The sequence below is a fragment of the Linepithema humile genome, chromosome 3 (assembly GCF_040581485.1).
Source record: "Linepithema humile isolate Giens D197 chromosome 3, Lhum_UNIL_v1.0, whole genome shotgun sequence".
Taxonomy (NCBI): Eukaryota; Metazoa; Arthropoda; class Insecta; order Hymenoptera; family Formicidae; genus Linepithema; species Linepithema humile.
This window is the reverse complement of record NC_090130.1, coordinates 22,787,000-22,800,493: the sequence shown is the minus strand read 5'-3', so window position 1 is coordinate 22,800,493 and position 13,494 is coordinate 22,787,000. Positions and strand designations below refer to the sequence as shown.

The 13,494-nt window shown below is 36.8% G+C and overlaps 1 protein-coding gene across 6 annotated transcripts; it reads left to right on the top strand.

Annotated features, from left to right (window-relative positions):
- Positions 1–712: 712 nt before the first annotated feature.
- Positions 713–13,354, top strand: LOC105668689 (trichohyalin-like). 6 transcript variants are annotated; one of them, XM_067352032.1, is made up of 19 exons: positions 713–1,049; positions 1,561–1,631; positions 1,719–2,081; positions 2,410–2,490; positions 2,553–2,697; positions 2,816–3,286; positions 3,388–3,660; positions 3,746–3,957; positions 4,783–7,328; positions 7,530–8,808; positions 8,893–9,061; positions 9,224–9,427; positions 9,504–9,899; positions 9,971–10,288; positions 10,451–10,598; positions 10,676–11,126; positions 11,205–11,835; positions 11,973–12,363; positions 12,434–13,354. In XM_067352032.1, the coding sequence occupies exons 2-19, from the start codon at positions 1,595–1,597 to the stop codon at positions 12,734–12,736; spliced, it is 8,418 nt and encodes a 2,805-aa protein (XP_067208133.1). In that variant the 5' UTR covers positions 713–1,049; positions 1,561–1,594; the 3' UTR covers positions 12,737–13,354. The 6 variants fall into 6 exon arrangements, with proteins under 6 accessions (XP_067208133.1, XP_067208132.1, XP_012216588.2 ...); XM_067352031.1 differs by having other exon boundaries at positions 714–916; positions 11,970–12,363; XM_012361165.2 differs by having other exon boundaries at positions 714–938; positions 11,970–12,363.
- The last annotated feature ends 140 nt before the right edge of the window (positions 13,355–13,494 follow it).

The following is a 13,494-nucleotide window of genomic DNA, read 5'->3' as shown; positions in this document are numbered from 1 at the left end:
ATCATTATCATGGGCAGAAAAAGCAAAGAAACAAATCTAGAAGTTAGGAAATTAATTATTTTTTATTGAAAAAATGGTAAATCTTTAAGAGAAATTGGAAGTATTGTTTGCAAAAGTTATTCGACGGTGCGATACGTTATTAAACGATACGAAGAAGAAAGACGAATAGAAAATAAAACAGGCCGTGGTAGAATGAAATTATTAAATTCCTCAGAAGAGCGTTTGTAGTTAGGAAAGTTAAAGAAAATCCAAAAATAAATGCTACGCGAAAAAACTCACTTCTTCAAAATTTCTCTGAAAAAAAAGAATTCTCTGTGTGTTACAATGAATCGATCTGAAAATTTCCAGAGATCTTCCTTCAATAGCGAGGAACAAATGTCCCACTGGAAGTTGTTCTAAATTTCAAGTTGCCTCGATATTTTTTGTCGGCGAAACTAAAAAAACGTAATAAATAAGCGTGCATTATCATTTTAAAGTTTTAATTGAAATGTACTAAATCGATTAAAAAACGCTTGATTCTTTGTTGTACGCTGCTGTTAATCAAACAGTCTAACGCACGGCAAGAACGCGTGACGTAAATAGCTTCGCTTGTGGATATAACATGGACATGAACCATCTTAGAAAATGGACGTGACTTTTTGACCGATGCGGAAAATGAACGTGGCTATTTAGTTCCTAAGCCGGCCGAAAATGGACGTGCGTCACTAGCGTACGGCCTAGAGAAAGCGTCGTACGGAAAACGGCAGCGTGGCCTCTCTCAGGTTTTTCTCTGGTCTGATTATATAAGACCTAGTTCTTATATTTTTTTAAGGTTGATCTTCTTGCGCAGTTGGCTGTCTGCAGATTGGACAACATGTCTACTGTGTTTCATGCACTAGTTTCGTTTGACTGATACCTCACCTCACTGACGAATGAGGCAAGACAGGAACAGAGTTGTTGTATGGAATATATTTATAGTAGCTTTCTATTCATGTTTTAATCTCAAAACATTTATGTCAAAATCGCTGGCGGAATAATGTGGTTTTTAGTGATTTAAATGACGATTTACGGTGAGGTGTAATAGCCGGAAATACTAGCCTAAGAAATTGCATATATCTCCCATCACTTGTGAAATTTTTATAATCTATACATATTTACCACTTAATTCTAAACATACAAATAAATTTATGTCAAATATTATATATTGTGCTATTAAAATTTATAATTTCTTTGAGTAATTTGTATTTACGTGAATATTTTTAAGACCTTGATAAACAAAGTACAAGTAAACAGTTGATTTCCTTAGCTACACGTAGCAGACATTAAGATATGATAGTAAGCGCATAATTCTATGTATTATTTAGACCTTCATAATTATTAGATATCTGCAAACTACTTTATATGTATATATAACTCTGATTTTAGCAACATTTAAATTGCTGATATTTACATTTTTTTTCTCTTTACGTGATAAATATGCATATCATTTATTTGAGGAATTTTTTATGAAATAATATTGTTTAAATAATTTCTGTCATAATTATAAATTTAATAAAATTGTATAAATAATGACATTTTCAGAGAAATAAACTTTGGATAAGTATTAACTTCACTAATGGCAGAAGAGGAAGAAAACGTGATATCTCTTTTAGGTAAGAAATATCTTTGATTCATATTTTAATGTTATAAATACTTAAATTTAATTCTCTACTAATGATTGCTTTGTACAATGTAATTAGAAAAAGATGGCACTGATACTTTCCAATCAAAGAGTCCTGTCAAAGAATCTTGTGCATCGGAAGAACCAACTCCAGATGTCTCAATTTCCTTGTTAGACATACAAATACCAGGAACACCAGAAAGTACCAAAGATCAAATAAGTGATGGCGATACACCGAGATTGGAAAGTCCAAAAACGGTGAAACCAGTACTTGGAAAAGTCCAAGCTAAAAAACGATTAATGGCATTTGCCAATCAATTTAAAACACCACCCAAATCCCAAGTTAAATCAAACTTATCACAGCATTCTACTGGAGTTTTAAAAGCAAAAGATAAAATAGCGCAAGATGATACAAGTACAATTAAATCAAGAAAAAAGACAGGTGATATTTTTAAATATATATATTTTGTTATATAATAAAATTATTCCAAATATAAATGTTTCAAAATTATTATATTTACTATAAAGTTGCAAGCTAATGTATCTTTGATAAATTTAAAATTAAATTTTTTTAGTAAAATTATTTAAAACCATAAATTATCATAGCCATTACATTTTTATCAGAAAGAATCTTATACTGTAATTTTTTTAACAGTTTGAATGTGAAAAGCAATTGCAAAAATGCAATAAAAATGCAGAAAAAAAAATGTTACCCTGTTTTCTGTACTTATTTCTAATCATAATTAAAGAAATTATTTCTAATTTTGTAGAAGAAAAAATTCTGGCTATTGAAGAAATTCGAAGAGAGGAATCTAAAAGTAAAATGTTACTGGCAGAAGCTATGGCAGCAGGTATTATCTCTATATAATCATAATTGTAATATCAAACTTTTAATGATAAAAATTTGTTATAGCAAATACAGAAGACGAAAATTACATTGGCAAGAATACATCCGGTTTATTGGAAAATACAAGACGTAGGAAAGAGAGAAATAAACATGAAGGAACAAATGATTCTCGTAAAATTAGAGCATCAATGCATCGAAAATATTCAGAAAGGTACAAAAATAGTAGTATTTTTAATGATACATATTTTTCCTAATTTGTATGCATATGTAATATATATTTTCTAAATACTCTTCTTTTATGCGTTAAGAATTTAATGATAATTTTCAAGGCAACGACATGCTGACAAGACTGGCAGAGACAGCATAAATCAGGAAGTAAAAGATCGAAATGCAAGTACAGAACAGTTTCCACAGAAATCATCTCAGGATAGAGAAAAACATAAAAAATATAATAAAAAGAAAGATGATATAAATAGACGAGATAATAGTAAGACGGATGTAAATCGCGACAAGAAAGAAGAAGGAAAGGATAAAAAAGAAAATGAGAAGGAGAAACGGGAAGAGACGAGAGAAAGAAAAGAAGAATCCAAGAGAAAGAAAGAAAATGTAAAAGACAGGCGTAATGATATGTTAGAAATGGAACCAGATAAGGATAAAAAAGATAAAGATAAAGATAGGTTAAAGGAAAAGGAATTATTGAAATATAACTCTTGGCCGGAATTACGAAAATCTGGTTTAACCTTCGACGAAGTTATTCGTCTTAAAAGACGCGATAATTCAGAACGAACATTAAAAAATAGGTATAGTATATTTTTACCAATTTTAAGAATAAAATTTCAGAGATTTATACATGAGTATATATATATATATGTATGTATGGATGTGTGTTAATGTATTGCAGAACAGCACAAGATTATACGCGTTGCTTCGAACAGATGTTAATGTTAAACAATTATCGCTTTAAACGTCAAGCATTGATAGCTGAGGGTCTTTTGGGGCCTAAAAAGTATCCACCTGAATCGATTAAGATGACAAAACGAGCAAAGGGACCACAATTATTGTATTGTGAAAATCCGAGTACGTCTCTTTTATTGCACGTCTCACAACTTTTACAAGTTGTCACGCCTGAACGTCGTGAGAAGATACGAGACATTTGCGAAGCGCCTTCACCACGGTATATCACAATGTCTATAATGTTCTTTCCTGTATCACAATGTTCACAATTTTTTCTTTATCTATTTAGATCTTCATAATTACAGGATTGATAGAGAAGATGCAGAAGACACAGTGCTGCAGAAGCGTAATTGGTATCAGCAAATAATTTCGACTAATCATAAAGATACTAAATGGCAGGTGCCTGTACAACTTCCTAGATCAAGGTGGGACAGTGAAGATGAGGAAACATCTTCCATCTTGATGAAAGAAGACATTAAAAAACCAATAAATAAACTACATGTTTCCCTGAATCAACGTAAGTGACTTTTGATAATAATAATAAATAAAAATAATACAGTTACAATAAAAAGGATTTAAAGAGCCAGAACGCAGGATGAACGTGCGCTTAAATTAATACAATCAGATTAAAATCTCAATATTTTATTCAAATGTTTCGGTTGTAACATATACAAACACAGAGCTAAATAAACAAAGTGATGTGGAACAGCTTTCTGACACGTATCTGCCAGTCCTCAATATGTTACTCTCTCTTTAATTTCTTCTTGACGTTCTTCTTTTGCTAGGTCTATTTTTCTTTCAATTTATTGTTATTTTAGTTTAATTAGTGCTTTAACTTTAGTCCTTAATGGTTGTTAAGATACAGATCTCTGAAAGATTGAAAAATAGTTAAAAACGGAGTTCAGTTGACGCATACATAGCTTGTGACATAATAATTTAGGTACGCTTATCATTTTTTATTTTTTTATTTATTTTTATTATAAATATTTCGGAACTTTCGAATTATGAATGTGGTTTTATAATTTGAATAATTTGAGGAGATTCTTAGACCAAAGACAAAAATGTTTGCACTGACAATTTACGAAATTTTAGAAGAAATTGCATGCGATTGTTTAATTGTAATATCACTAAAGATAAGACCAATAGCTGAAACGTTTGAATGAAATATATCATGAGATTTTAATCTGATTGTTTTAAGTGCACGTCCATCCTGCGTTCTGGCTCTTTAAGACGTAACTATTTTAAACAATTTAAAAACTTTTATTCATTTTTAATTGGTTTAAAAATAATGCATATGAATGTTCGAATCCTAAGAGTAATAATTTATTTTTTGTTTTAACAGAAGAGAGATGCTCTACATCTTCTAGTATAACTGAGGAAGATAAACTGGATAATAAGACGGAAGACATTAAGGAAGATAATGAATCCAGCGTAAAAACAATTGATAATACGACAACAAATGATGAAGCTTCGAAGTCTCCTTTGCTGCAACCTGCTGGAAATGAAAAACTAGCTTCAGAATATGAACAATTCATGAAAATGGTATGCACTGACGATATGCCTCTGCCGGTTGTAACAGATGTAGCTAAAGAATGTTCTCCAAAGAAAAATCTTATTAAATCTGCTTCCCCACGTAGCTATCATGAATTCAATATAGAATCTAATTTATCAGAAGATAACACAAACATTGAAATACAGTTGAAAAAGTTAGAAAAGAAGGATAAATTGCAAACCCGAGAAGGATCGATCAAGAGTACAGAATGTGAGGAATCCATTTTATCCACGGACTCTCAAATACAGATCGATGCGAATAATATGCAAGTTGAATATAGCAACAACGGCGAATCTGAAGACTCCAAATCGGTACCGAGTGATTGGGAAAATGTCAGAATCAAGGTTGAACGATTGAGTGACGAGAACATCGAATCTAGGGAAGTAAAGAAAAAGAAGAAGCGTAAGAAAGTAGTATCCAGCAGTGATTCGTCCAGTAGTGCCAGCTCTTCCGACTCGGAAAAAGAAAAGAAAAGGAAGAAGCGCAAACGGAAGGCATTGAGCGACTCGTCTTCTTCAGACTCCGACAGCTCGGACAGTAGCAGTAGCAGTAGCACTAGCGATTCCAGTTCCGATGAAAGAAGAAAAAGAAAGCGGAAGAAAAAAAAGGTAGGGAAGAAAAGAAAAAAGGCGAAACGCACAAAGGCGCGAATGAAGAAAAAGCGGAGGAGAAAGATGAGCACTGATTCCAGCAGCAGTGATTCGGATGAACATACAAAAAAGAAGAAAAGACTCAAAAAGAAGGCAAAAGAAGCTAAACAGTTTGATGTGAAATCTATTAATAACGGAGATATAAGCAAGATAATATCCAAGTCTCCCATAATAGCTTCGTCTCTAGACGAGGCGAGCTTGCAGTCTATGTCTCCCAAGAAGATTAAGGAAGAGATAGCAGTTGAAGATGCAAAGAGGAAAAGCATCGGTGTACGTGACAATGAATGCGTGAAACGGAAAGAAGACAGAAAAGAAAGCAAGTCCGACAAAAGCTTCATGGAGCAATGGGAAGTGGATTCTACGAGTGCAGCGCAACAAAACGACGGCGATAGATCGAGTCAAGACAACTCTGAAGAATTGGGGAAGATGGATGGTTCACAGAAAGATAAATATCGTAGGAAACGGAAGCACAGTCGAGATAATGTTGAGCAAGACGAAGATAAATCTAAAGTCGACGAAGAAGGAGGGCACGGAGGGAAGGAAAGATCAGATGAGGAACTCGAAACAAAAAGAAAGAAAAGAAGAGAGAAGGATATCAAAAGCGCTACTGAATTTCTCACAGACTGGGAAAGGGAAAGTGAGCGTATTACTCAACAAATGATGCAAAACGAAGCTAAGCTTTCGAAAAAATTGGGAAAACAAAAGAAGGAAAAGTGGGGAGAAACAGATTTTGACTCGCTGAACGTGCCGTCTTTGACCCAACTGGAAAAGGAAGTGTGTCGAAAACAAATTCTGGCGGATGAATGGGAAGTGGATAGCTTGGAAGCAATACCAGATCTGACTCCGAGCAAGCGAAAAAACAATCAGGGTGCATCGAAAAAAGTAGAGAAGCAAGTTAGATATGATAAGAAAACGGATACTTACATTGCGATAGAAAAAGAAAGTGCCAGAGAAATCAAAAAGAGGCAAGAACGCTTGTGCGCGATAAGAATATGGGAGGAGGAGCAAGAGGAAGGTGAGAAAGAAGAAATGATGCTCTTGGAACAAAAGAGTAAGCATAAAAGGGATGATTGGGATATAGAAGAGGAACCGTTTCTACGCAAGAGTAATGAAGAAATAGAAATCTGTAAGGTTGACGATATTGTTGGAATCGAGGAAGATGCAAGTGTCAAGGAAAACTCGAGTAAGTTAATGATGGCGCTTGAGTCGACTGGTTCTAAACGAGTTAGAAAAAGTCGTTGGGACATGGGCTCGCAATCAGAAGAGAAATTGGAAAATAAAGACATATGGGAGGAGGAATATACCGAATGGTCCAAGATTGATAAGTGCGAGCCGAAACTCGAGAAAACGGAAAAAGGGGAGTCTCGCACTGCGGATTATTCAGAGAGCTCTGCTAAATCAAATTTGATAGACTTCTATCATAGAAAATCACAGAGTAGAGAATCACTGGACAGATCGTGGACATCGGAAGAGATGGCGAGTAGATCTACACAGGCGAAAAAAGTAGAGGACGCATCAGGGAAAAATTTAATTTCTGTAAAGACAAATGAAGAGCAGATTACACTCACCAAGGAGCATCAAGCAAGAGATAAATTTAAAGAAATTTTGGGATTGGATACAAAGTTTAAGGAGAAAACCGTAGAATTGTACAGTCCAAGCTCTCCAGCGCTCTCTCAAAAATCTCAGGTAAATATTTTATTTGTACGTAAGTCCAAATAAAAATATACTAGCCTGGAATCTGATGGAAATTCTCAGTAAATCTTATCGAGAAGATCATGTCGGTGATTTCAATGAAATCTTTCGAACTAATATCTTTTTAAGATATTAATATAATTATTGCATGTAGTAGCTTTTTCTCTATTTAAATAATTATTTCTTTTCTTTTAGGATATAGAAGCATCTAATGACAGTAGCTCTTCTAATTCTTTGCTTCACGAGAAGAGGAAGAAAGAAATATCGATTACAACAAAAGAGCTGCCGACGGAAAGTATACCTTTACAACTAACAACAAAATTACGTGATACTAAACATGCGGCAAACGAAAAGATTGAAGATATTATCGAGAAAGTACAACTGGAAGATAAAGACTCTGTCCATAAATTCGACATTAAAAAAGCAGATTTATTCGACGACTTACCAATGAATGAACCATGCTTGGATCCACATGGATCTAAGTCGGTGCACTTGGACATTTTTGCAGCGATGGAATCAGAGAAGTTGCTTCTCAAACAGCGTCCTACGAGTTCTAACGTACCTTTGACAGAGCATACAAAGGATGACGAAAATGAAGGAAAGATGACACTTAAACTCATTCCTAAGCAGCTCTTGATGCGACGTGCCAGTGAACAAGTAAAACCGAAACGTATCTTAGAAGCGCCGTTACAAGATCCTGCCCAACATGCAGCGGCTCTATTGACAATACAAAAGAAGCTGTTGGAATCGCACGCATTGAAGAATGATATTAAAGAATTACCAATTGAAAAGCCCATAAATGAATTTAAATCGAAGTATAGCGCAGGGAGGAGCGATACCGATAAATTGTTAGATTTGACTGAATTTGCCGTGGCTCCCAAATCGTCGATAATGACGACGCGACAATCAAGATCTCCGGCATCGGAGAAAGCAGTCTCCGTTCGATCTGAATATTCTGAAAATTATGACAAGGAGAGCACAAGTGACGGTACAAAAAAATACAAGACTGGTCGAAATTTAAACGATACCAATATGACACCGGACGTACGATCTCCGGTTAGAGAGCAAAGAAAGAGAAGTCCCAGTAAAAAGGAGAGCGAAAAACGATACTCGCATGATTATAATAAAGACAAGAAGGAAAGGAAGTTTAACGATGAAAAGTCGGACAGAAGAGACAGCAGAAGTTCCAAGTCGGACTTTACAGACAGCCGAAGAAGGTTAAGTCCATCAGGGCGCGGAAGGAGAAGGAGAAGCAGAAGTCCATACACTTCCTGGGAACGGCAAGGTAGCGGAAGCCCCGGTCAAAGCTGGAGCAGAAGTCACAGTAGAAGTCCGAAGAGAAAAGACGAAGGTACAATCGGTATGCGAGACAGAGAGAAAAAGAGAGATAGATACGACGATGATCGACCAAGTAGATCGAGAGCGGACGAAAGAAGAGAGAGATTTACGCGATCTCCACCACGTTACAATGATGGTAAAAAAAACAGCTACAGCAATTATTTCTGTTTCATTTTAATCTAATTAATTATTAAATATTATTATTATTATTCATTTACAGATAACTTTAAAAAGCACGGTCCAGCATCATCTAAAGGTAATCGTGACGATTGGAATAGAAGGAGACATGACAGCATGGATAGAGATCGTGAGAAAGATGTTAGGCCGTATGATCCGATGGAGATGTTGAGAGAAAGAACGACAGAGTCTGAGAAATATAGAGATAATAGGTATTAAAATATTTATTTGAATATTTTCACACATTTTTGTTGTATCCAATATTCACAAATTTTGTTTGTGTTATAAACATACAAAATGCATTACTTTTTGATTCCTTATCACTTATGTCACGATAGGTTAGAACCATATATTTTTAATGAATATGTGTCTAGATTCCACCCAGAAGAAGCGGATAATGCATTTTGGCAGTATGAGAACAGCAATATTTTACGAGATAACAACGAATCTATGGATTCTTATGTTGTTGGACAAGATTTGCCGCTGGAGTATGACAATCGACCGTATTACGGAGAGGGAAGTCTAGAGAGAGATATGATACAATGTTCACCTCAATTAATGTCAAGATACGGAAGAAGGTATTCACAATTTGTTGCATCTACATGTACTAAAGTGAATTAAAGCATGTAACATGACAAGATATCTATCTATTAGTCAAAACAGGTCTGTTGTAAGAAGAGAACGACAATGGGAGAAAGATAGAGATTCCTCGGATCTAGATCGTCACGGTCATCTTACGCATAGATCACGAAATCGGACACCACCGCGATCGAGGCATTCACCTACGCGACAAGCTCTGGAACGATTCCGGCGGAAATCCAGATCTCGCTCAAGATCATGGTCGCAATCCCGATCGCGAACGCGTTCCAGATCAAGATCAGGCTCACGTTCCAGATCGGCCTCAAGATCAAGGCCAAGAATGATGAGATCGCGATCGCGATCGAGAAGTAGATCTCCATCGGATCCCAGATCGAGAGCGAGATCAACCTCTAGATCAAGATTGAGAAGTCCGGAGCACGGATTGAGATTATCTGAACTGCGATCTTCCAGGTAAAATCCGAGTCGATTTATGTGTGTTTCGATGTCTGTTGTTTGGGGTAAATAGTTAATTCTGAATATAGATCTCCCTCACCCGGAAGGAGTAGACTGAACGAAATAGGAAGGGAAAGGAAGGACGAAGACGAAAATAGAAAGCTTAGTGTCTGTGGTGAAAGGGGTAGACGTATAGAAACTATTGTTCAAACTGGGGTTACATCAGGATCGAGTATCTTAGACTCGGAGATGGGGATTAATAACATGGATACAGCTGTTGCGAGCTTCCAATATTCAAATGAGATTGAGGGTGGAAATGAATATTATTACACAGAGAATAATTTGACTTATCCTCCTTGTATAGATGAATCAACGAGCTCTCCGAAACGTTTATCGCTCGATGATAGGTAAGAGCTTTTGCCAAGTCCTTCCTAACCCGTTCCCCTGCACATTCTTTGGAAAGAGACACCGCTTTTGTGTTATTTCTTGCAGCATTTATTTTTGTAATTTGTAATTTTAATATTATCCAAAACAGACTCCGTATACATCATTGAATATATTGTTTACAGGCTAGAATTAGAATTAGGTATTAAGAAACAACACAGCAAGGACTCAGAATATTCTTCTAACTTCAACCCCAACGTTATCGCGTATCCGTCTCCTCCTCCGCAGCAGCAACAGCAAATGATGTACAGACAGCAGCCTACCGTTCTACAAGTACGTCGACTTACTGTTATACGTTCCTTATTATTTAGCGAAAAGAACAAATTTATGAACACTATTGTATTGTTAAGGTTGGAAATGTCCTGCAAGTGGTTCCTGCTGATTTTAACGGAGTACAATCAACGCGTCGAGAAGTGCCTGCAGCCACGACTCCACCTGTGCGGCCTGGATCTAATCAAGTGGTTCGCGTAGGTAATGTTCTCCAAGTAGTACCTACATCGTTAGACTGGAGCCAATCGTCATCGTCTGCGGATCAATCAAGCGGGGTTTTGTACTCTTCCTCGACAGTTTCTGCACCTTCGCCTTCGACGTCTTCGGTACCTATATCCGTGCCTGTTCCTGTCCCGGTTCCATTGCCCGTACCACCTGCCGTTCCCGCGGCGACGAATACCATTGCCCCTGTCGCGACGATGTCACCTGCCACTCCACTGCCACTCTCATTACCAGTACCTGTTCCCGTGCCAGTTCCGATCCCTTCCGCGACAGCAACAGCATTCGCGAGAAATGAAGTTCAACCGCCAAGTACGTACATAAATCTAAGCTGCTCTCTGTCTGAAAATTGCGCGCAAAATTCAACAAACAAATTTCCTCTCTTTGCAGAAGTAATTCAACCTGTATACAATTACGAAGCTATACTCGAAACACGCCGCAAGGAGCGAGAGGAACGTAAAAGATTGCGCGAGTTACGCCGAAAAGAAAAGGAACGCAAAAAGATAGAACGGACCAATCGACGAGCTTTGCGACTGCTGGAGAAGAACAGCATGCTTGCACGACAAACAGGTGAGGCCTCGCTGGATCATCACAAGGGCTCCGTCGTTGATCCGGCAGTTCTGAAAGCGCTTCGAGAGGGAGAAGAACAGAGCGAGATTGGATCTCCATCGGCTAATCTTGTAAAAGAGGAAGAGGAGGCAGCGGCGTCCGTAAAAGAGGAAGACGAGGACGCTGTTGTAGACGAAGACGAAGATGATGACGAAGAGGAGGCCGAGGCCGAAGCCGAAGCTGAGGTGGAAGATGACGAGGAGGAGGAGGAAGAAGCGGAGGACGAGGATGAGGACGATGACGACGAAGATGAGAAACCGCCGCAAATAATCAGTCAGCAAATTGAAATTGACGATGCAACAACGGCAGATGCTGATGCAAGTACAAGTCAAGGAGAAATTGAAATGAAGAAAGAATGGCCAGAGTTACCACCTCCGCCGTTAAAAGGCATTTTAGTTGCACCAGGTTTTAGGTTTGTTCTCGATATTTGTAAAACATCTGATCTCACAGAATATGAATTCTGATTCTGTTATTTTATTCCGTTAAAATTCAACATATGATCTTTAGATTGCAATGCATCACTAATCACATGGATTTTTCTTTCAGAAGGGATGAAATTCCTAATGGCGATTTATTGGACGACTTATTGGATATCGATGACAACACTAAAGATGACACGGATAAAGAGGAAGACACAGATAAGAATAATGAATGCGAGAAGGATGCAGGGTCTGATGTCAAACCCGATAAATCAAAATTATCGAAGCTGAGGAAGGCAAGGAGAAGCAAAAAGTCAGTCCAGTTCGCTGATGGTGTAAGACCCGGTGAGGGGACGAGTCCCAGTGGTGGCGAAGGCGACATGCCTTCACCACCGCCTCCCACGGGAATAAGTTTGCGCGAAGGACTCAAAGATTTAAGAAGAGACAAGATTTACAGCTCTCGAAAGAATAGAAAGCAAGAGAAGAGGGTAAGACCGCCAAAAACGAAGAAGAAAGTCAAGGTAAATACAATTATTATTTTATTTCTAGTTTCAAGAAAATACATACTTAAAAATTTATATATTTTTATAGGTAAAAATAATCAAGCTGAAAAAACCGCGCGTTACTCCGTTAACGGCCATGATGATGGACGATTCTGACGAGTTGGACGATCGTTCACCACCTCCGCCGCCGCCTGGCTCGCCACCGCCACCGCATCTCTGGCCCAGCTACCTCTCGGCTTACAACACAACTATTCGAACAGTCGAAAGTGCGCCGCAGACCGCGACTTCCACTTTAACACCTGTGCAAGCTCCACCGCCGCCTACTCCATTGCCTCTTCTGATCCCGCCTCCTCCTCTAAACTATACTATCCAACCTTGCAGTAAAGCTTAAATTAAATAGCTACGTAGATTTTACGCATTGTTTGGAGCGAACAATTTTTCCTTTTTACAAAATGATGTATGTAGATCCAATGATAGTATTGGTTTTATAAAAATGATAGCTGTGTACATTAATCTTCAAGTTAAAATTTGAATAATAATAATATTACAAGAAGGAAAGCAGAGTCGGAGAGTATACATTAATAATTGATATTGTAAATATTTTCGAAATATATAGTCGCTACTTTCCGACCAAGAGATTGTTATAAACTTTAATCTTATTGCGTCCGTAACGTTTAATAAGTTCATACTAATAATTCAGTTCGTATATTTTCGATATCAAGAAATGTCGAAACATCAAATGATGAAAATGTCGAATATATCAAAGGATCGTAATGGCAATGGATATAATGTAACTATCGATAATGATTATTAATAAGATATTTGTTATTATAAGTAATAGTATATTCGAAAAAAATGCACGTACGTTGTATTATATAATGATTTGTCACAAATATATGTGACTCGAATGCATGTGATATCATTTAGAATCCCATGTAATCTTTCTTACTATTGTGAAATATTTTACACACGTAATTATAGCTAATATATAATAAAATATATAAAAATATGTAATTCAATTTTATAAAAACTAATTATATATTGCTATTAATTTGGTTTGTGTATTATGCAACTAGAGATTTTTAAGATTGGCAAATATATTTATCCTTGAAAATTGAGGAACTGCTTGAGAGAAAATACTGCTATTCA